The following is a 23,441-nucleotide window of genomic DNA, read 5'->3' as shown; positions in this document are numbered from 1 at the left end:
TTTCAGTTACAAATCCCTTCTGGTTTGTCTTTTTTTAGAGTCCAAGGCAGGCCCGGCCCTAACCAATCTGGCGCCCTAGGCAAGATTTTAGGTGGCGTCCCCCCACATCGGCAGTGAAGTGTATATACTCACAAGAAACCGAATAGCTTTGTCTTTGACCTTTTTTTTACTTAAAGAAAGCAAATTAACAATCAGAATAGTTAACAAGATAAAAAAAATATGAATAAATAAATGAATGCAAAAAATTAATATATGAAATACAATATTTTTTACATACATATTGCTTAATTTACATTAATGATGTGCACTTTAACAACTAGGCTTACAACTATACCTAATATATAAAGGGGTGGAAAAGTGACTATTACCTGCAGGGCAAACATTAGCTAACCAGAAGGCAATAACAATGTAAACAAAAAACACCTGCTTAAAAGATCTAATACAAATGTCCCTGAGGAATGTAAGGTGGGAGTACTGTAATTACCTAACGTTACATTATTATTTTCCATAACAATTTAGCCCCCTCCACAATATTAACCCGACGTTAAAACAGAACTAGCTATTTATTGATTAGCAATTGCCGAATCATGTAACATTAGCTTAATGCTAAAAAGCCAGGTTACTATCACATTCTGTAACGAGACAAATAATTTCATGTAGGCTAACGTTACCTACCTGCTACCTCTTGTCTTTTTCTCGTTTCTCCTCCTCTTCTTTTCTCTTATTTCTTCCCTGGGCACCTGACAGTTTTGGCCGTTTTGACATCTTGTGTTGATTTTTTGATGTGGTGACGTCCAAAAAGAGTCATGATACGGGAAGGGAGGGGGCGGGGGGGGGGGGGCGTAATGTTGTAACAAATAATATTTCTATTATATAGGCTTTACTTTGCATTTTAATTAACGTGGAATTATTTTTTGTATTTAGAAATAATAGTACCAACTTTTTTTCTTTTTTTTTCTCCAACATTTGTGGCACTGGCGTGGCGCCCCCTGATGGACGGCGCCCTTAGCATTTGCCTATACGGCCTATGCCACGGCCGGCCCTGGTCCAAGGTCAATGCCAGGGGATGGCCTTATGTAATGTAAAAAAAAAAAAAGCTGTAGGAAATGGATGGAAGTGTATTTGGAGTTATTTAGTTAACAGTGCTTAGAAATCTTGGTTCAAGCCCAAGTGTGTCTTGCTTCCGCTGCATACACGACATATTAGACCAGGGGTGTCAAACTCATTTTAGCTCAGGGGCCACATGGAGGAAAATCTGTGCACAGGCGGGCCGGACTATTAAAATTATGGCATTAAAACTAAAAAATAAAGACAACTTTAGATTGTTTTCTTTGTCTTATTTTGACCAAAAAATAGAACAAACACATTCTAAAAATATTACAATAAAAATATAGAAACCGGCAGCAGTGAAGTTTAGATCCATGAAGGAAAGAAAAAACTGAATGAAAGTTTACAACATGCATAAAAATGTGTTTTCTTTTGTATCATTTTTTAAAATTAACGTTTATGACAACCTTTTTCCAAAACAATATAGAATGTGAGATATAACAGGATAATGCATACATTTATCATTTGCTTTCAAAACGCTTACAAAAAAGTGGGACCCCATTTTTATGACTTGATGGGGTCCCAAATTTCTAGCGCCAACACTGATGGAGTATTGGTGCGTGCAAAACCGCAGCAGGCGGCTGTGGCCTGCGGGCCGGCTCTAATACTAATCAAATATCATCCCGGGGGCCAATAGATAATTCATCCGGCCCGCGGGCATTGACTTTGACACCCCTGTATTAGAGTTTGGCTTATTTTCCTTTTTAAAAATGAATATATTGGCATGAATACATTGAGAAGCTCAACGCTTGTTAAGTTATTATAATCACATGCAGGGGCGCCGAAAAAGGGGGGTAAAGGAGACGGATTCTAGGGGCCCATGATGGAGGGGGGCCCAGAGAGGCCCCGAATGATGATGAAATTATAATAGAGAAAAAATAATGACACTGTGTTGGGGGCCCTGTAAAGATTCTTTTCATGGGGCCCAAAATCACTAGCGGCGCCCCTGATCCAGGGCCGGCCCGTGGCATAGGCCGTATAGGCAAATGCTAAGGGCGCCGTCCATCAGGGGGCGCCACGCCAGTGCCACAAATGTTGGAGAAAAAAAAAAAAAAAAGTTGGTACTATTATTTCTAAATACAAAAAATAATCCCACGTTAATTAAAATGCAAAGTAAAGCCTATATAATAGAAATATTATTTGTTACAACATTACGCCCCCCCCGCCCCCTCCCTTCCCGTATCATGACTCTTTTTGGACGTCACCACATCAAAAAATCAACACAAGATGTCAAAACGGCCAAAACTGTCAGGTGCCCAGGGAAGAAATAAGAGAAAAGAAGAGGAGGAGAAACGAGAAAAGACAGAGGTAGCAGGTAGGTAACGTTAGCCTACATGAAATTATTTGTCTGTTACAGAATGTGATAGTAACCTGGCTTTTTAGCATTAAGCTAATGTTACATGATTCGCAATTGCTAATCAATAAATAGCTAGTTCTGTTTTAACGTCGGGTTAATATTGTGGAGGGGGCTAAATTGTTATGGAAAATAATAATGTAACGTTAGGTAATTACAGTACTCCCACCTTACATTCCTCAGGGACATTTGTATTAGATCTTTTAAGCAGGTGTTTTTGTTTACATTGTTATTGCCTTCTGGTTAGCTAATGTTTGCCCTGCAGGTAATAGTCACTTTTCCACCCCTTTATATATTAGGTATAGTTGTAAGCCTAGTTGTTAAAGTGCACATCATTAATGTAAATTAAGCAATATGTATGTAAAAAATATTGTATTTCATATATTCATTTTTTATTTTTTGCATTCATTTATTTATTCATATTTTTTTTTATCTTGTTAACTATTCTGATTGTTAATTTGCTTTCTTTAAGTAAAAAAAAGGTCAAAGACAAAGCTATTCGGTTTCTTGTGAGTATATACACTTCACTGCCGATGTGGGGGGGCGCCACCTAAAATCTTGCTTTGGGCGCCAGATTGGTTAGGGCCGGGCCTGCCCTGATCACATGGTCCACATGAGCATCAATGATCTGCTCACACCTCGTTGCATTGAACAAGTTAATTAAGCAAGTTTACCAAATGGAGGGAAAAAGTGATAATATGTTGAAAACATTGTAAAATGCATTATTCACTGTTATTTTTATTCATGACATCACACATTTACTACATCATTACATAGAACACTAAACACTACAATGCCCTAAAGGACATTCTCACTATCCTTTCTGTCCTTACATCGACGAGAAGCTTTTTTCTTTTCTTTTTCCACCAGTTTGCCGGTCTTTCCTGCCGAGACAAGAAGACAAAAAAAAATAATTAAAAAACATTTACATGTTTAACCCTTAAGAAAGAAACTCTTTAAATATCCTGACAATGTGTCCCGTAGTCTGACAGCTTTTTATTTTTATTTTTATTTTTTGTTTTTTTGTTTTTGTTTTACACGTTCAAGTGTAATAGGTGTCCGTATAGATGCCTGACGACAAACATGGTATTTCTCGGAGCATTTACAAGTAACAAAATGTATTACGTTTAATTATTATATACTCCTTAATACAATGTTATGTTTGTTAAATAATATACATATACTATTACTGTAAAAAGCAGCCGGTACATTTATTTATTTATTTTTATTTTTTTTTACAAAGAAATAATAATAATCAAAACAAGTACAGAAACAGTACAAAACAGCGCCAGCGGGTTGTAAACTCAATAAAGCAACGAAAGAGGAAAAAATTAAATTAAATTAAAAAAAAAAAATATATATATATATATATATATATATTTTTTAAATTTAATATATATATATATATATATATATATATACATACACACATTTGTAAAGCCATAGGCTCACACAAGTTCCGTAAATAATCCAAATCTGGAGCACAGCAGCATAGTTTTCACAGCCGACAGCTTTTTATTTATTTATTTTATTTATTTATTTTATAAACCTTTATTTATCAATTTACCGTAGTCTGACAGCTTTGTGCTTACGAGGCTGCTCGATGACATATAGTAGTGATGGGTCCGGCAACACCGATGCATCGGCGCATGCGTCGAGCTCATAGAGCAAAACCCTGTGTCGGTGCGCGTACCGCTTTTAGAAAGTCACGTGACCGATCATGAGCTGTTTTGGTCACGTGACCGATACGCCAACTGTGTCGCACTGACGCCTCCTCTGTGCCCTGTGAGCTGGTCTTTTCTACAGCCGGAGAAATAATAACTAAGAAGAGAAATCGTCTAAAATGTAATACGTCGGAAAAACTTTTTATTTTTATTTTTATAAAAATGTGTAAAAAAATAAAATTAAAAAAATTCCCAGTCCACAATCATCCACAACACGTTCTCTTAGATTTCCATGTTATGATACATGTTCACATTATTTATTGACTGTATCTAAAAAAGATAAAAATATATTTTTATTTAAATGAAGATATGAAATAATCCTAAATGAAATACAATGACTTGGTTTATATTATTGTATATACTAGGGCAGGGGTCACCAATGCGGTGCCCGCGGGCACCAGGTAGCCCGTAAGGACCAGATGAGTCGCCTGCTGGCCTGTTCTAAAAATAGCTCAAAGAGAAGCACTTACCAGTGAGCTGCCTCTATTTTTTTAATTTTATTTATTTACTAGCAAGCTGGTCTCGCTTTGCTCGACATTTTTAATTCTAAAAGAGACAAAACTCAAATAGAATTTGAAAATCCAAGAAAATATATTAAAGACTTGGTCTTCACTTGGAATAAGCGGTAGAAAATGGATGGATGGATGGGTCTTCACTTGTTTAAATAAATTCATTTATTTTTTTACTTTGCTTCTTATTACTTTTAGAAATACAATTTTAGAGAAAAAAATACAACCTTAAAAATGATTTTAGGATTTTGAAACAAATATACCTTTTTACCTTTTAAATGTCTTCCTCTTCTTTCCTGACAATTTAATTCAATGTTCAAGTAAAAAAAAAATTTTTTATTGTAAAGAATAATAAATATTTTAGCTTCTGTTTTTTCGACGAAGAATATTTGTGAAATATTTCTTTAAAGTTACTATGATTAAAATTCAAAAAAATTATTCTGGCAAATCTAGAAAATCTGTAGAATCAAATTTAAATCTTATTTCAAAGTATTTTGAATTTCTTTTAAAATTTTTCTTCTGGAAAATCTGGAAGAAATACTGATTTGTCTTTGTTAGAAATATAGCTTGGTCCAATTTGTTGAATATTCTAACAAAGTGCAGATTGGATTTTAACCAATTTAAAACATGTCATCAAAATTCTAAAATGTATCTTAATCAGGAAAAATTACTAATGATGCTCCATAAATTCTTTTTTAAATTTTTTCAAAAAGATTCAAATAAGCTAGTTTCTCTTCTTTTTGTCGGTTGAATTTTGAATTTTAAAGAGTCGAAATTGAAGATAAACTATGTTTCAAATTTTTTTGTTGTTGTTGTTGTGTTTTCTCCTCTTTTAAACCGTTCAATTAAGTGGTTTTTTCATCATTTATTCCCTACAAAAAACCTTCCGTAAAAGGAAAAAAAAATGTACGATGGAATGACAGACAGAAATACCCATTTTTTTATATATATACATTTATTTATTTAGCTATTCTTGTTTAAATCACACTTACGTGTAACTTACAAATGACAATATATTTATTTATTTAAGTGTGTATCAAACTGGTAGCCCTTCGCATTAATCAGTACCCAAGAAGTAGTTTTTGGTTTCAAAAAGGTTGGTGACCCCTGTACTAGGTCATAAAATCAGTGTCAGTTGAGTCGGTCCATAGGTTGCCTGTAGGGATTTTTAATGTCCAGCAGATGTCAGTATTTAGTGACACAGTATCGACACAGTATCAATACAGTTTTGCAATGTGTCGAAACGCTTCATGACGCCTCATCAACCCATCACTAACATATAGCAAACATTTCATCACTACTGGTCACGTGTCAGTCATGTGACTAATATGGCGTCCTTAAAATGGCCGTGCGTCAGGTAAGCGAGCTCATTTCCTAAACTTTATTGTGTGTACCTTTAAAGCTCATTTTAAAGATATTTTGCAACTGTCAAACGGTGACAAATATTGCAATTAAGGAAATATGTATGTTGTTATTGATGGATATTTGTTTATTTGACAGGGACAGTACAATTAAACACTACCACCTATATAGTAGTGATGGGTTGATGAGGCGTCATGAAGCGTTTCGACACATTGCAAAACTGTATTGATACTGTGTCGATACTGTGTCACTAAATACTGACATCTGCTGGACATTAAAAATCCCTACAGGCAACCTATGGACCGACTCAACTGACACTGATTTTATGCCCTAGTACAGGGGTCACCAACCTTTTTGAAACCAAAAACTACTTCTTGGGTACTGATTAATGCGAAGGGCTACCAGTTTGATACACACTTAAATAAATAAATATATTGTCATTTGTAAGTTACACGTAAGTGTGATTTAAACAAGAATAGCTAAATAAATAAATTTATATATATAAAAAAATGTGTATTTCTGTCTGTTATTCCGTCGTACATTTTTTTTTCCTTTTACGGAAGGTTTTTTGTAGAGAATAAATGATGAAAAAAAAACACTTAATTGAACGGTTTAAAAGAGGAGAAAACACGAAAAAAATTAAAATAAAATTTTGAAACATAGTTTATCTTCAATTTCGACTCTTTAAAATTCAAAATTCAACCGACAAAAAGAAGAGAAAAACTAGCTCATTTGAATCTTTTTGAAAAAATTAAAAAAATAATTTATGGAACATCATTGGTAATTTTTCCTGATTAAGATAAATTTTAGAATTTTGATGACATGTTTTAAATTGGTTAAAATCCAATATGCACTTTGTTAGAATATTTAACAAATTGGACCAAGCTATATTTCTAACAAAGACAAATCAGTATTTCTTCTAGATTTTCCAGAACAAACATTTTAAAAGAAATTCAAAATACTTTGAAATAAGATTTAAATTTGATTCTACAGATTTTCTAGATTTGCCAGAATAATTTTTTTGAATTTTAATCAAAGTAAGTTTGAAGAAATATTTCACAAATATTCTTCGTCGAAAAACCAGAAGCTAAAATATTTATTATTCTTTACAATAAAAAAAAATTTTTTTTTACTTGAACATTGATTTAAATTGTCAGGAAAGAAGAGGAAGAAATTTAAAAGGTAAAAAGGTATATTTGTTTAAAAATCCTAAAATCATTTTTAAGGTTGTATTTTTCTCTAAAATTGTATTTCTAAAAGTAATAAGAAGCAAAGTAAAAAAATAAATGAATTTATTTAAACAAGTGAAGACCCATCCATCCATCCATTTTCTACCGCTTATTCCAAGTGAAGACCAAGTCTTTAAAATATTTTCTTGGATTTTCAAATTCTATTTGAGTTTTGTCTCTTTTAGAATTAAAAATGTCGAGCAAAGCGAGACCAGCTTGCTAGTAAATAAATACAATTTAAAAAATAGAGGCAGCTCACTGGTAAGTGCTGCTCTTTGAGCTATTTTTAGAACAGGCCAGCGGGCGACTGATCTGGTCCTTACGGGCTACCTGGTGCCCGCGGGCACCGCGTTGGTGACCCCTGCCCTAGTATATACAATAATATAAACCAAGTCATTGTATTTCATTTAGTATTATTTCATATCTTCATTTAAATAAAAATATATTTTTATCTTTTTTAGATACAGTCAATAAATAATGTGAACATGTATTATAACATGGAAATCTAAGAGAACGTGTTGTGGATGATTGTGGACTGGGAATTTTTTTAATTTTATTTTTTTACACATTTTTATTAAAAAAAAAAAACCCTGGACAAGTCCCTACCTCATCACAGGGCCAACACAGATAGACAGACATGATTCTCTTATTATTATAATCAAATGACAGCAGTCATTTCCATGAGGTTATTTTCTAATATAAGTGTTTAGGCCCACTTACAATGACAATAACAACAAATATTGTTTTTCATGAACTGTCTACTTGTATTGTTTGTCTGGGTGGAGGTCCTGCTTTGGAAATAATTTGTACCCCTTTCAGACATTGCATTTAGTTCCCATTAAAACATTCACATGTTGCACAATGAGATGTAAGCAGGGGATCATGTGTACATTCCTGCAACTTCCTGTTTGTAAAAAATATATTTTTATTAGTATTTATTTAATATACTAACATCATTTCATGATTAATATTTATACATTAAGATTCCTAATAAATGACACTAGAATAAGCACACATTTGATTGGTAAATCATAGTGTAACGACCTGGAATGACACTTTATGTGTGGTGTTGGAGTTGTCCGACTTTTTGTGTGGCTGTAAACGCATCACTGGCTAAGTGCCATATGTGCATGTGTTGGCGCAAGTGAGAAAGAGCGAGCGAGCGGCTGCTGTTGATAAAACAAAGTTGGTTTTGGTCTGGTTTGTACTGCAGAAAATGACCAGTTTTGCAAGATATAATTTTTTTTACTAATGTTTTGGTGATGTGTTTATGGCCGACAACAAAGAGTTTTGCTCAGTAAAGTGATGGATGGAATTCATGTCCTCAAAGCGTCTCGACAGACGTTACAATATTTGAACAATGATGACGAAAACGGTTTTCTCTGTCGTGTCCGTGTCGTGTCGAAAATTGTTACGCGCTTATTTTTTTATTTGATTTTGTGCGTGGCATAGATTTGCCATGCGCAGAGGACGCTTGAGCAGTGCGCAATTGCACAGGCGCGCACCTTAGAGGGAACATTGTCCAGCACCTTTCCACTCTGCCGCTCCAACTGACTGCAGCTGGAGTCTGCACATATTCACTAAAAAGTCACTCGCCAGAATTTGACCGTAAAAAAACATTGATGTTGTAAAAAAACCCACTACATATTACGGTGAAATTCTCTCAACGGAGGTGCCAGGTTTTTTTTTTTTTTTACTGCAAATGATACAAAACAAAACAAATGTTTACAGTGTAGGTCAAAAATATATAATAATACAAGACATAGGCAATTGCGTAATATTATAATAAGGTGACTAGAGATGTCCGATAATGGCTTTTTTGCAGATATCCGATATTCCAATATTGTCCAACTCTTAATTACCGATTCCGATATCAACCGATACCGATATATACAGTCGTGGAATTAACACATTATTATGCCTAATTTTGTTGTGATGCCCCGCTGGATGCATTAAACAATGTAACTTTACCATGAGTTGATTAACGTGGACCCCGACTTAAACAAGTTGAAAAACTTATTCGGGTGTTACCATTTAGTGGTCAATTGTACGGAATATGTACTGTACTGTGCAATCTACTAATACAAGTTTCAATCAATCAATTGAGTTGGGGGGGTGGCGGGGTTTGGTGGTAGCAGGGGGTGTATATTGTAGCGTCCCGAAAGAGTTAGTGCTGCAAGGGTATTTGTTCTGTTGTGTTTATGTTGTGTTACGGTGCAGATGTTCTCCCGAAATGTGTTTGTCATTCTTGTTTGGTGTGGGTTCACAGTGTGGTGTATATTTGTAATAGTGTTAAAGTTGTTTATACGGCCACCCTCAGTGTGACCTGTATGGCTCTTGATCAAGTATGCATTGCATTCACTTGTGTGTGTGTAAAAGCCGCATATACAGGTAAAAGCCAGTAAATTAGAATATTTTGAAAAACTTGATTTATTTCAGTAATTGCATTCAAAAGGTGTAACTTGTACATTATATTTATTCATTGCACACAGACTGATGCATTCAAATGTTTATTTCATTTAATTTTGATGATTTGAAGTGGCAACAAATGAAAATCCAAAATTCCGTGTGTCACAAAATTAGAATATTACTTAAGGCTAATACAAAAAAGGGATTTTTAGAAATGTTGGCCAACTGAAAAGTATGAAAATGAAAAATATGAGCATGTACAATACTCAATACTTGGTTGGAGCTCCTTTTGCCTCAATTACTGCGTTAATGCGGCGTGGCATGGAGTCGATGAGTTTCTGGCACTGCTCAGGTGTTATGAGAGCCCAGGTTGCTCTGATAGTGGCCTTCAACTCTTCTGCGTTTTTGGGTCTGGCATTCTGCATCTTCCTTTTCACAATACCCCACAGATTTTCTATGGGGCTAAGGTCAGGGGAGTTGGCGGGCCAATTTAGAACAGAAATACCATGGTCCGTAAACCAGGCACGGGTAGATTTTGCGCTGTGTGCAGGCGCCAAGTCCTGTTGGAACTTGAAATCTCCATCTCCATACAGCAGGTCAGCAGCAGGAAGCATGAAGTGCTCTAAAACTTGCTGGTAGACGGCTGCGTTGACCCTGGATCTCAGGAAACAGAGTGGACCGACACCAGCAGATGACATGGCACCCCAAACCATCACTGATGGTGGAAACTTTACACTAGACTTCAGGCAACGTGGATCCTGTGCCTCTCCTGTCTTCCTCCAGACTCTGGGACCTCGATTTCCAAAGGAAATGCAAAATTTGCATGGTTGGGTGATGGTTTGGGGTGCCATGTCATTTGCTGGTGTCGGTCCACTCTGTTCCCTGAGATCCAGGGTCAACGCAGCCGTCTACCAGCAAGTTTTAGAGCACTTCATGCTTCCTGCTGCTGACCTGCTCTATGGAGATGGAGATTTCAAGTTCCAACAGGACTTGGCGCCTGCACACAGCGCAAAATCTACCCGTGCCTGGTTTACGGACCATGGTATTTCTGTTCTAAATTGGCCCGCCAACTCCCCTGACCTTAGCCCCATAGAAAATCTGTGGGGTATTGTGAAAAGGAAGATGCAGAATGCCAGACCCAAAAACGCAGAAGAGTTGAAGGCCACTATCAGAGCAACCTGGGCTCTCGTAACACCTGAGCAGTGCCAGAAACTCATCGACTCCATGCCACGCCGCATTAACGCAGTAATTGAGGCAAAAGGAGCTCCAACCAAGTATTGAGTATTGTACATGCTCATATTTTTCATTTTCATACTTTTCAGTTGGCCAACATTTCTAAAAATCCCTTTTTTGTATTAGCCTTAAGTAATATTCTAATTTTGTGACACACGGAATTTTGGATTTTCATTTGTTGCCACTTCAAATCATCAAAATTAAATGAAATAAACATTTGAATGCATCAGTCTGTGTGCAATGAATAAATATAATGTACAAGTTACACCTTTTGAATGCAATTACTGAAATAAATCAAGTTTTTCAAAATATTCTAATTTACTGGCTTTTACCTGTATTATGTGACTGTCCCGGCACGCTGTTTGAATGGAGGAAAAGCGGACGTGACGACAGGTTGTAGAGGACACTAAAGGCAGTGCCTTTAAGGCACGCCCCCAATACTGTTGGTCGGGTGGAAATCGTGATAATGGTTGCCTCGTGAGATTTTCGGGAGGGGCACTGAAATTCGGGAGTCTCCCGGGAAAATCGGGAGGTTGAAACCGATTCCGATCATTTTTGATATTTCATTTTAAAGCATTTATCGGCCGATAATATCGGCAGGCAGATATTATCGGACATCTCTAAAGGTGACTGACTCCTTATTAGGGTTGCAAAATTCCAGGTATATTCAAAGTTGGAAACTTTCCATGGGAATTAACAGGAATATATGTGAATTAATGGGAATAAACATTGAATGCAACATGCTAGATCTTGCAGCATGATTATTAGCTAAAACAACCTGATTTAATGCAAATTCAGTAGAATTTCAACCCTTCACTGTGCATTCCTCCATCACATGTGCAGTGCATTCTTCCATCACATGCACAGATAATTTCCAGCATGCAACACACTACAGCAGGGCTATTGAGGCCACACTAGTATTTGAGTCCAAGGACTTCATCCAGTCAGGTAAGTTTTGATGATATTACTGGGGTAAATCTATTTGATCTATGGTATTTAAGTTGAATAGAGGTGTAATTGCTTGTTACTGCATGACTGTAGACTACTCCAGCAGACTTCCACTCAAGCTCGATAGCTGTTCCTGTACTTGTTAAATGATTTTGGGGCCAATATTTCTAGCTAGCTAGGTTTATGTACCTCCACAGTCTCATAATGAACCGAAAATATTTCTCCGTTAGCCGTGATGCTAATTTTCTCTATGTTAAATCTCATTAATTTATGCTAACAACATTAGCGATCCGAATTTACCTTTTTTGTGATCTGTAAAGTTCAACTAGCAAATACTAAATCAAAAGGTGTAGTTTCCTCTGCCTTCTGTTCTGCTAGCCCAGGGGTCGGCAACCTTTACCAGTCAAAGAGCCATTTTGACCAGTTTCACAAATTATAGAAAACAATGGGAGCCGCAAATTTTTTTTGAAATTTTAAATGAAATAACACTGCATACTAAGTTTTTTTTTGCTTTGTGCTATGTATAACCAGGGGTCTCAGACACGCTGCCCACACCTTTATGTGGAATTTGAAAGCTGGTGCGGCACGCGGGTTTTTAATGAATGGCGCTTGACAGCGTCATGCGTGCCGTGATGGTACAGCATATAGCACACACTACAGTCAGCGTGCCCCATCAGCCACACGTTGTATGGGGCTTCCGCTTACTCACGTAGGCAACAGCAAGGCATACTTGGTCAACAACCACACAGGTCACACTGACGGTGGCGGTATTAAAAAAAAACTATAACACTCTTACTAATAATGCGCCACACTGTGAACCCACACCAAACAAGAATGACAAACACATTTCGGGAGAACATCTGCACCGTAACACAACATAAACACAACAGGACAAATACCCAGAATCCCATGCAGCCCTAACTCTTCCGCTACCAAACCCCGCCCACCTCAACCGACGCACAGAGAGGGGGGGGGGGAGTCAGGGCTGCATGGGATTCTGGGTGTTTGTTCTGTTGTGTTTATGTTGTGTTAAGGTGCAGATCCATCCATCCATCCATCTTCTTCCGCTTATCCGAGGTCGGGACGCGAGGGCAGCAGCTTAAGCAGGGAAGCCCGGACTTCCCTCTCCCCAGCCACTTCGTCCAGCTCCTCCCGGGGGATCCCGAGGCGTTCCCAGGCCAGCCGGGAGAGATAGTCTTCCCAGCGTGTCCTGGGTCTTCCCCGTGGCCTCCTACCGGTCGGACGTGCCCGAAACACCTTCCTAGGGAGGCGTTCGGGTGGCATCCTGACCAGATGCCCGAACCACCTCATCTGGCTCCTCTCGATGTGGAGGAGCAGCGGCTTTACTTTGAGCTCCCCCCGAATGACAGAGCTTCTCACACTATCTCTAAGGGAGAGCCCCGCCACTCGGCGGAGGAAACTCATTTTGGCCGCTTGTACCCGTGATCTTGTCCTTTCGGTCATGACCCAAAGCTCATGACCATAGGTGAGGATGGGAACGTAGATCGACCGGTAAATCGAGAGCTTTGCCTTCCGGCTCAGCTCCTTCTTCACCACAACGGATCGATACAGCGTCCGCATTACTGAAGACGCCGCACCGATCCGCCTGTCGATCTCACGATCCACTCTTCCCCTATATATATATATATATATATATATATATATATATATATATATATATATATATATATATATATATATATATAGCTAGAATTCACTGAAAGTCAATTATTTCTTATATATATATATATATATATATATATATATATATATATATATATATATATATATATATATATATATATCCATCCATTCATTTACTACCGCTTATTCCCTTCGGGGTCGCGGGGATATATATATGTGTATATATATATATATATGAAATACTTGACTTGGTGAATTCTAGCTGTAAATATACTCCTCCCCTCTTAACCACGCCCCAACCACGCCCCCGCCCCAACCACGCCCCCCGCACCCACCCCCCACCTCCCGAAATTGGAGGTCTCAAGGTTGGCAAGTATGGCAAATACTGTGCAAAGAGCTACGTCAAAAATGCCACAAAGATGCAGCAGCATATAGACAAGTGCCCAATTATATATCATTATTGTAATTCCCCATTAATTCCCATGAGTTCCCATGGACGGTGTCCAACTTTGAATAATCAAAAAATGGTCAATATTTCCAAACTTCCCGAGCTTAACTTCCCGTGGTAAATTTCCGGAAAGTTTCCGGAAACGTTCCACCCCTTTGCAACCCTACTCTTTATACATTTATTTTCAAATATTAATCGGTTACAAGCGGCCCTCTGAGGGCAGTCATAACTGCCAAGTTTGAAACCCCTGGTCTACATCATCAATTGTAGTTTTATAGCAACAGAGTGACATAATGTAAAAAAAAAATCTTGATGAGGAAATTAATTAGTATTCAATGACGGGAAATAAGTATTTGGACCCAATGCAAAACGTCAGTCACTTAATGGAGAAAACCTTGTTGCTAAGAACAGATGTTTGTTGTAGTTGGTCAGCAGGGTTGCAAACATCTCAGGAATGTTGGTCAGAGAAACATCCCCAAAGCAGAATATTCTTGTTGATGTTCTTAAGACTCCATTCCAGTCTTGGTAGGTCTATAATGGTGCTTGGACAGCTCTATAGTCTTTGCCCATGGTGGTGGAGAGGTCTGAATTGAAGATACTGTTACTGTGACAGGTGGCTTTTATCCTACTTTATTAAAGGGACAGGACTAATTTGTGTGCTTTATGGGTACATAATTGCTCTAGGCCACAGGTGTCAAACTCAAGGCCCGGGGGCCAGATCTGGCCCGTGACATAATTCTATCTGGCCCGCAAACACCTGGAAATATGTGTCAATAAAGTACATCATATTTTCTCACTAAATGTATTTGGGTTTTTTTCATTTTGACAGAAAAAAAATATGTACTGCTTGAATTTGCATGACTTTTAAACGTTATTAGTATCCATTATTGCAACAAATATTACACTTTCCAAACATTTTTTGTTTAAATAAAAATAAATATTTAAATATCTGCTTGACTTATGATTTTACAGCAAACTACCCACCGAATTAATAAAAATGACAATACATTTTACGGTGTTCTTTACAGCATATTACTGTAAATTGAAAAAAACTACCTTTTTTTGCGTTAAAATTTTGTAGATTGAACTGCCAGTTTTTGACTGTAAAATCTACGGTTGTTTTTAACGGTGTATTACCGTATTTTCCGCACCATAAGCCGCCCTGGGTTATAAGCCGCGCCTTCAAGGAACGGCATATTTCAAAACTTTGTCCACCTATAAGCCGCCCCGTGTTATAAGCCGCATCTAACTGCGCTAAAGGAATGTCAAAAAAACAGTCAGATAGGTCAGTCAAACTTTAATAATATATTAAAAACCAGCGTGATGTGGGCGCGCATGGAGTCGTATATCAACATGGACGGAGCTGCGTGAAAAAAGCCACCCGGCCTCTTCGCGTAAACTTACCTTAACCACTCGCTCATCTTTTCTTCATCCATCCATCCCTTCGAGTTAGCTTTTATGATGACGCCGGCTGGAAAGGTCTCTTTTGGCAAGGTCTTCCTTTTGAATATCACCATGGGTGGAAGTTTCTGGCCATTAGCATGGCAAGCTAGAACCACAGTGAAGGATGACTTCTCATTCCCTGTGGTGCGAATATTCACCGTACGTGCTCCCGTTGTATCCACAGTGCGGTTCACAGGAATATCAAAAGTCAGTGGAACCTCGTCCATGTTGATAATGTTCTCTGGCCGGATCTTTTTTTCAGCTATCTTGTTTTTACAATATGCACGGAAAGTAGCCAGCTTTTCTTGTAAGTCTTTAGGCAGTTGCTGTGAAATAGTAGTCCGTGTGCGGATGGAGAGATTGCGTCTTTTCATGAACCGGAAACCTGTCGCTTAGTAGGAGCCATTTTGTGGTCTTTACAGATGTAAACACACAAAGGAAATGAAGCGTAATATCCGCGCCCTTCTTCTTCTTCTATGGGGGCGGGTGGTTGCTTACAGTAGAAGAAAAAGCGCTTCCTCTTCTATGGGGGCGGGTGCTTACCTTGGCGGTTGCTTGCGTAGAAGAAGAAGCACTTCCTCTTCTACGGGGAAAAAAGATGGCGGCTGTTTACCGTAGTTGCGAGACCGAAACTTTATGAAAATGAATCTTAATATTAATCCATATATAAAGCGCACCGGGTTATAAGCCGCACTGTCAGCTTTTGAGTAAATTTGTGGTTTTTAGGTGCGGCTAATAGTGCGGAAAATACGGTACTGTAAATGGAAAGACAGTACATTTGTTTTTTACGGTAGAAAAACTGGCAGCTAAGTTGCCAGAATAAAAAAAATAACTTGTACTGTTTTTCCATTAACAATGTAATGTTGTAAAAAAAAAACAATGTAAATTTAATATTAAAATTCTGGCAATGAAGCTGTCAGCTTTTTCCGTAAAAAAAACCCCCAAAACAGTGGTAATGTCTTTCCATTTACCGTAAAATGTTTTTATAAAATACATTTCAAAAACGCTATATTTTACAGTTTGTAAATGTAAAGTTTTTACTGTAAAATCGACAGTCTACTTAAAACAATTTATATAATTAATAATGAAATCCAGAAGCAAATTTGTGCATTATTCACTGTTACAAGCGGCTCTCTGAGGGCAGCCATAACTGCCATGTGGCCCTCAATGAAAACCAGTTTGACATCCCTGCATTCTCGGGGGATTAGGATGGTAAAGGCTCAAATACTGTACTCATTTCCCTCAAATGGATTTATAACCTTTAGTTATTATTTTTACATTTTGTTTGTCTGTTACAATATATGGACTATGTTCATTTCTATACGTAAGAGAGTACTAGTAATCAACAAGAAATCAAATAACTAATTTCCCCCACTGTATATGTTCATACATCATGCTCACAACAATATTTATTCGCCAAGGTTATCTCTTTACAAGGAAGTAAAGATACAACCAAGCTTTACATGCAGCGTGATGACCTTTGCAACGTCATCAGACCGGGTGGCCGTAGTTTCTGTCACAGCGTGGGTAGCAGTGGGGGTTGAGCCAGTGCTCCATGTTGGTCTCCTGGGCCCTCTGGTCCAGAGCCTGCATGTGAAGCATGTGCTCCTGCACACAGATGCACATGCAAATGATGAAAGTCATTTATTACATCACAACACAACTGATGGATTATAAAAGTGTTTGCACCAGAAGACGCATGGAAAAGTAGTTTAGTTTACAAAATAGTTTAGTTCAGTGGTTCTCAAATTTTTTTCACCAAGTCCCACTTTAGAAATCACTTAGCTCTCTAAGTACCACCATAATGACCAACATTAAACATTATTCATATTATTTAACAATTATATTTAATGTTTTTGGCCACTGTAACAATACACACAGAGCGGTAACACTGTGTTTATAAAAATACAAAACTGTACTTTAATCAAGTGATTCTCTAAATCAGGGGTAGGGAACCTATAGCTCGCGAGCCATATGTGGCTCTTTTGATGACTGTATCTGGCTCTCAGATAAATCTTAGCTGACATTGCTTAACATGATAAGTAATGAATAATTCCGCTGGTAATCACAGTGCTAAAAATAACGTTCAAAATATAAAACATTCTCATGCATTTTAATCCATCCGTCCGTTTTCTACCGCACTTGTTCAAGAAGTCGCATTAATGGTAAGAAGTATTTTATTTATTATTGGTTAGCTTCAGAATAACAATGTTATTAAACAGAATAAGAGACTTAATTTACTCTAAAAATGTTGGTCTTTCTTAAAAATGCACGCATTTAGTTGTATTTAGTGTTAAAAAATAATATATGGCTCTCACGGAAATATATTTTAAAATATTTGGCTTTCATGGCTCTCTCAGCCAAAAACGTTCCCAACCCCTGCTCTAAATGGTGTACCCACTAGTGGTCCACATACCACAGTTTAAGAGTCACTGGTTTAGTTGATATACTTGCACGATTCAACTTGTCTTAAAATAAGTAAGAAGAAGCAGATCTTATTTTGTCGTGTCTTAGCAGCTACTGACAGCTTGTTCCCTGAGTGTATTAAAGGTTAAACATTTTCCATTCAGTAAAGAGAGAATGGTTGTTAGTAATGATATATAATATGTAATAGTAAAGTTAATAGCGTCATTAAATAAATACAGTAGATAAAGTAATGATTACATAGTAATCAATAAGTACAGAATATATGATAAACAATTTAAATTAAGAACAAGTATAGGATTAATAACTGTTCTTATTGTTTTTTTAAATATAGATAAACAAATAGTATACACTGTATTTATTTGAATACTATTTCTAATTAAATTTAATATTTTATATTTATATGATTATCTCAAGTCTTATTAATTGTACATAATTTCCTGTACATGTAAAATCATGTTTTAATTTATTTGTATTTTTTATTTTTTATTTTTTGTGTCCTGTCCAGCTTCTCAGGCAAATCATATAGTTGATGTAGATGCCCATGTCGGCTGTTCAGATTTACTTTACAAAAGAGAAGTGTAGGATACTTCTCTTGTTGCCTTATTTGTATTTGACTTTATTAAATGTATTTATATTATCATTTAGTGCAGCCGGGCCGGAGCAGGAGGGGATAGAAAGAGAAAAAAAAAGAAGACAGAGGGGGAAATTGTGGGGACAAGAAGGGGATTAGACAGAGAGACAAAAACAACAACAGCAAACAACAACAACAACAACAATAGAGCAACATCATTATTTGTATTTTTTAATAATTGTATACATTTAACTTTGTCTGTTTGTGCTGTATGTGTATGATGTATGTATATGTATATACATATGTAAGTATGTATGTATGTATATGTATATGTATATATATATATATATATATATATATATATATATATATATATATATATATATATATATATATCAGTGACGTGCAGTCACTAGAGGCAGGTGAGGCCCCGCACATCATGGAAAGAAAAAAAATGTAAAAATATATATTTTTTAATTAAATTGTTATATGTATCCAGTGATTATACTATAAAGTTATTTTCCATTTAACTTCACCCGTTTTAGATTATTTTTATTTAAAATCGCTGAATTTTCACATTTGCCGTTCAAATACTGAGAAGAGACGGTGCGGTGAACAGCAGCCAGTTGAGGCACGTCACTGTGTTGTGCCTCACCATGGATTGCGGACTCGGCTAACTGCTGGTCTGCTGTGCAGTGAGACCGTATTGCTATATGAACTATATTATACATTTCCATAGTTTAGTTAGCTGAGGTATATAATGTACAGTGTATTTTGTCAACAACTGTATGTGTGTAACGTATTTCTTGTGCTGAGCGATCATAAAACGGCTGCAAAAGACGCACTGGCTGAGGCTCGCCTCCTGCACCCCCGCCGTAGAATGCACGGCAACCCCTGACGGGAGTGTTATATCAACTAAAGCCCACACTTAAACTTTCCACGTGCAAGATTGAATCTATTTAAAAAAGTTATTTCATAAGAAGCCAAAAAGTGCAAAAACAATAATGTTCGTGTTGGAGGAGTTGTGAATGACTGCAGGGCCACAACATTAGGTACATCTGCAGACTGCAGGTGTACCTAATTCACAACTCCTCCAACACGAACATTATTGTTTTTGCACTTTTTGGCTTCTTATTAAATAACTTTTGTAACCTATTTTTATGGGCTTTCCTCTTTGTGATGTTAAGTTCCTGTTATGCGCTGTTGTACAATATATGCCTTGAGCTCTTATTTTGAAGGCGCTAAGAGCAGAAGTGATGACACGTTGGAGTGGAGCGGAAGTTTTTGAAAGAATGTAAATAAAGTGGTCCTCGTGTAAACTGGAGCCTCCATGTTTGTTATTTTGTAGTTTCATACAGTATAGGCGACATTTATAAACCCTCGGTTACACTTTTTTAAATAGATTCAATCTTGCACGTGGAAAGTTTTAAGTGAGGGCTTTAGTTGATATAACACTCTCGTCAGGGGGTGCATTAATCCAGCACAACAGCGGCTCATGGACTTCTTTTATAAGTAAAGGAAAGACCATAATAACGTTTTTTTAATTAAATGTGCTTTTTTGTGTGCTACAGTTTGTATGTGTAAAGTTAAAGTTAAGTTAAAGTACCAATGATTGTTACACACACACTAGGTGTAATGAAATTTGTCCTCTGCATTTGACCCATCCCCTTGATCACACCCTGGGAGGTGAGGGGAGCAGTGGGCAGCCCGGGAATAATTTTTGGTGATTTAATAACCCCCAATTCCAACCCTTGATGCTGAGTGCCAAGCAGGGAAGAATGCTGGTATGAGCTTTTAAACATAACCCGTTAACTGCTGCCAATCAAATGGTGAATAAGATACTCTTTAGGGTTCATATGTTTGTAAATCTGACTGTGATGAAGTCAGTGCCTCACCAGCCATCAACCTCACCGCACGTCACTGATATATATATATATATATATATATATATATATATATATATATATATATATATATATATATATATATATATATATATATATATATATATATATATATATATATATATAAATAAATGAATGAATAAATGAAGTTTGGTTCTTTTATGAACTTATTATGGGTCTACTAAAAATGTGAGCAAATCTGCTGGGTCAAAAGTATACATACAGCAATGTTAATATTTGCTTACATGTCCCTTGGCAAGTTTCACTGCAATAAGGCGCTTTTGGTAGCCATCCACAAGCTTCTGGCAAGCTTCTGCTTGAATTTTTGACCACTCCTCTTGACAAAATTGGTGCAGATCAGCTAAATTTGTTGGTTTTCTTTACAAGTGTATGCAAACTTTTGACCACGACTGTTTTTTGACCACGACTGTTTTTTGGCTCATGGGACTCCAGAGGCAGCAGACAGGTACCGACAGGCCGCCTCAGGAGGCAGAAATGGTGCACTGTCAACACCGTATATGGTGAGGATGGTGTGCTGCTGACCTCGACTCAGGATGTTGTGGATTGGTGGAGGGAATACTTCAAAGACCTCCTCAATCCCACCTATACGTCTTCCTATGAGGAAGCAGTGCCTGGGGAATCTGTTTTGGGCGCTCCTATTTCTAGAGCTGAGGTTGCCGAGGTAGTTAAAAAGCTCCTTGGTGGCAAGGCCCCGGGGGTGGATGAGATCCGCCCGGAGTTCCTTAAGGCTCTAGATGCTGTGGAGCTGTCTCCATTGACAAGACTCTGCAGCATTGCATGGACATCGGGGGCGGTGCCTCTGGATTGGCAGACCGGGGTGGTGGTTCCTCTCTTTAAGAAGGGGAACCGGAGGGTTTGTTCTAACTATCGTGGGATCATACTTCTCAGCCTTCCTGGTAAGGTGTATTCAGGTGTACTGGAGAGGAGGCTACGCCGGATAGGCGAACCTCAGATTCAGGAGGAACAGTGTGGTTTTCGTCCTGGTCGTGGAACTGTGGACCAGCTCTATACTCTCGGCAGGGTCCTTGAGGGTGCATGGGAGTTTGCCCAACCAGTCTACATGTGTTTTGTGGACTTGGAGAAGGCATTCGACCGTGTCCCTCGGGAAGTCCTGTGGGGAGTGCTCAGAGAGTATGGGGTATCGGACTGTCTGATTTTGGCGGTCCGCTCCCTGTATGATCAGTGTCAGAGCTTGGTCCGCATTGCCGGCAGTAAGTCGGACACGTTTCCAGTGAGGGTTGGACTCCGCCAAGGCTGCCCTTTGTCACCGATTCTGTTCATAACTTTTATGGACAGAATTTCTAGGCGCAGTCAAGGCGTTGAGGGGATCTGGTTTGGTGGCTGCAGGATTAGGTCTCTGCTTTTTGCAGATGATGTGGTCCTGACGGCTTCATCTGGCCAGGATCTTCAGCTCTCACTGGATCGGTTCGCAGCCGAGTGTGAAGCGACTGGGATGAGAATCAGCACCTCCAAGTCCGAGTCCATGGTTCTCGCCCGGAAAAGGGTGGAATGCCATCTTCGGGTTGGGGAGGAGACCCTGCCCCAAGTGGAGGAGTTCAAGTACCTCGGAGTCTTGTTCACGAGTGAGGGAAGAGTGGATCGTGAGATCGACAGGCGGATCGGTGCGGCATCTTCAGTAATGCGGATGCTGTATCGATCCGTTGTGGTGAAGAAGGAGCTGAGCCGGAAGGCAAAGCTCTCAATTTACCGGTCGATCTACGTTCCCATCCTCACCTATGGTCATGAGCTTTGGGTTATGACCGAAAGGACAAGATCACGGGTACAAGCGGCCGAAATGAGTTTCCTCCGCCGGGTGGCGGGGCTCTCCCTTAGAGATAGGGTGAGAAGCTCTGCCATCCGGGGGGAGCTCAAAGTAAAGCCGCTGCTCCTCCACATTGAGAGGAGCCAGATGAGGTGGCTCGGGCATCTGGTCAGGATGCCACCCGATCGCCTCCCTCGGGAGGTGTTTAGGGCACGTCCTACCGGTAGGAGGCCACGGGGAAGACCCAGGACACGTTGGGAAGACTATGTCTCCCGGCTGGCCTGGGAACGCCTCGGGATCCCCCGGGAGGAGCTGGACGAAGTGGCTGGGGAGAGGGAAGTCTGGGCTTCCCTGCTTGGGCTGCTGCCCCCGCGACCCGACCTCGGATAAGCGGAAGAAGATGGATGGATGGATGGATTTATGTAGCGCTTTTCTCGATGCTCAAAGCGCTTTACAGTAAGAACTGAGAAGTCATCCTTCATTTAGTCTACTCTCATTTATTGATGGTGGTAAGCTATATTTATAGCCACAACTACCCTGGAGCAGACTGACAGAAATGTGGCTGCCAGTTTACGCCTACGGCCTCACGGATCACCACCAAACATTCATACACCAGTGTGGGTGGCACTGAGAGCAAGGTAGGTAGCAAATGTCTTGGCAGTCAACTGGATTCGTACCAGCAACCCTCAAGTTTCTGTAAGGCCGCTCTACCGTCTGAGCCACGGCGCTCAAAAGAATCCCACATGTTAATGACTCAATATCTGCTTTTTTATTTAAATAGGACTGCAAAATAATCCACCATGAGGCCTAATAAAACCGTGAGTGCGAGAACTTTGATAAAGAAGACGAGAAACACTATTGAATTCAAGAAATAACTCACTCTAGTTGCCAACAAGAGTCTTTCATAAAGGTAAAAGTGATGTTAAATGTTCACTTAATCATTTTATTTGTAATGTATATGCATTTTGTATTGTTTTCTGCATTTAAAACTATAATTATTCTCTAAACATATGTTTTGTGTAATATTGGGTGTTTATAACCCAATCATTTGCTTTGATTTTGTACCTATTTTGGAATGTCACTGTCACTATATCTAGAAGTTTATGATGTTGCGGTCTTCTCCAAGGTTTCTCATAGTCATTCACATCGACGTCCCACTGGGGTGAGTTTTTCCTTGCCCTTATATGGGCTATACCGAGGATGTCGTTGTGGCTTGTGCAGCCCTTTGAGACACTTGTGATTTAGGGCTATATAAATAAACATTGATTGATGTTGGCGTCTTGTACCTGTACCACCACAAAAACAACCAAGATTAGATTGACGTGTAGACTGTGAAGAATTCTAAG

General features: G+C 38.5%; 1 protein-coding gene across 2 annotated transcripts in view; it reads right to left on the bottom strand.

Annotated features, from left to right (window-relative positions):
- Positions 1-3,198: 3,198 nt before the first annotated feature.
- lg27h17orf67 (linkage group 27 C17orf67 homolog) overlaps positions 3,199-23,441 on the bottom strand; it is a 38,423-nt gene continuing 18,180 nt past the window's right edge. Inside the window, exons 3-4 of one of the 2 annotated variants that reach the window (XM_061987762.2) lie at positions 16,874-17,018; positions 3,199-3,345 (exon numbers count right to left, since the gene is read on the bottom strand). In XM_061987762.2, the coding sequence (XP_061843746.1) occupies positions 16,902-17,018 (117 nt within the window). In that variant the 3' untranslated portion in view covers positions 3,199-3,345; positions 16,874-16,901. The remainder of the gene's footprint in view (positions 3,346-16,873; positions 17,019-23,441) is intronic. The other variant, XM_072916317.1, reaches the window with a different exon arrangement.

This window comes from Nerophis lumbriciformis, linkage group LG27, assembly GCF_033978685.3.
Source record: "Nerophis lumbriciformis linkage group LG27, RoL_Nlum_v2.1, whole genome shotgun sequence".
NCBI lineage: Eukaryota > Metazoa > Chordata > Actinopteri > Syngnathiformes > Syngnathidae > Nerophis > Nerophis lumbriciformis.
Note: the sequence above shows the minus strand (reverse complement) of the source record. Positions and strands in the feature narration are given on the sequence as shown.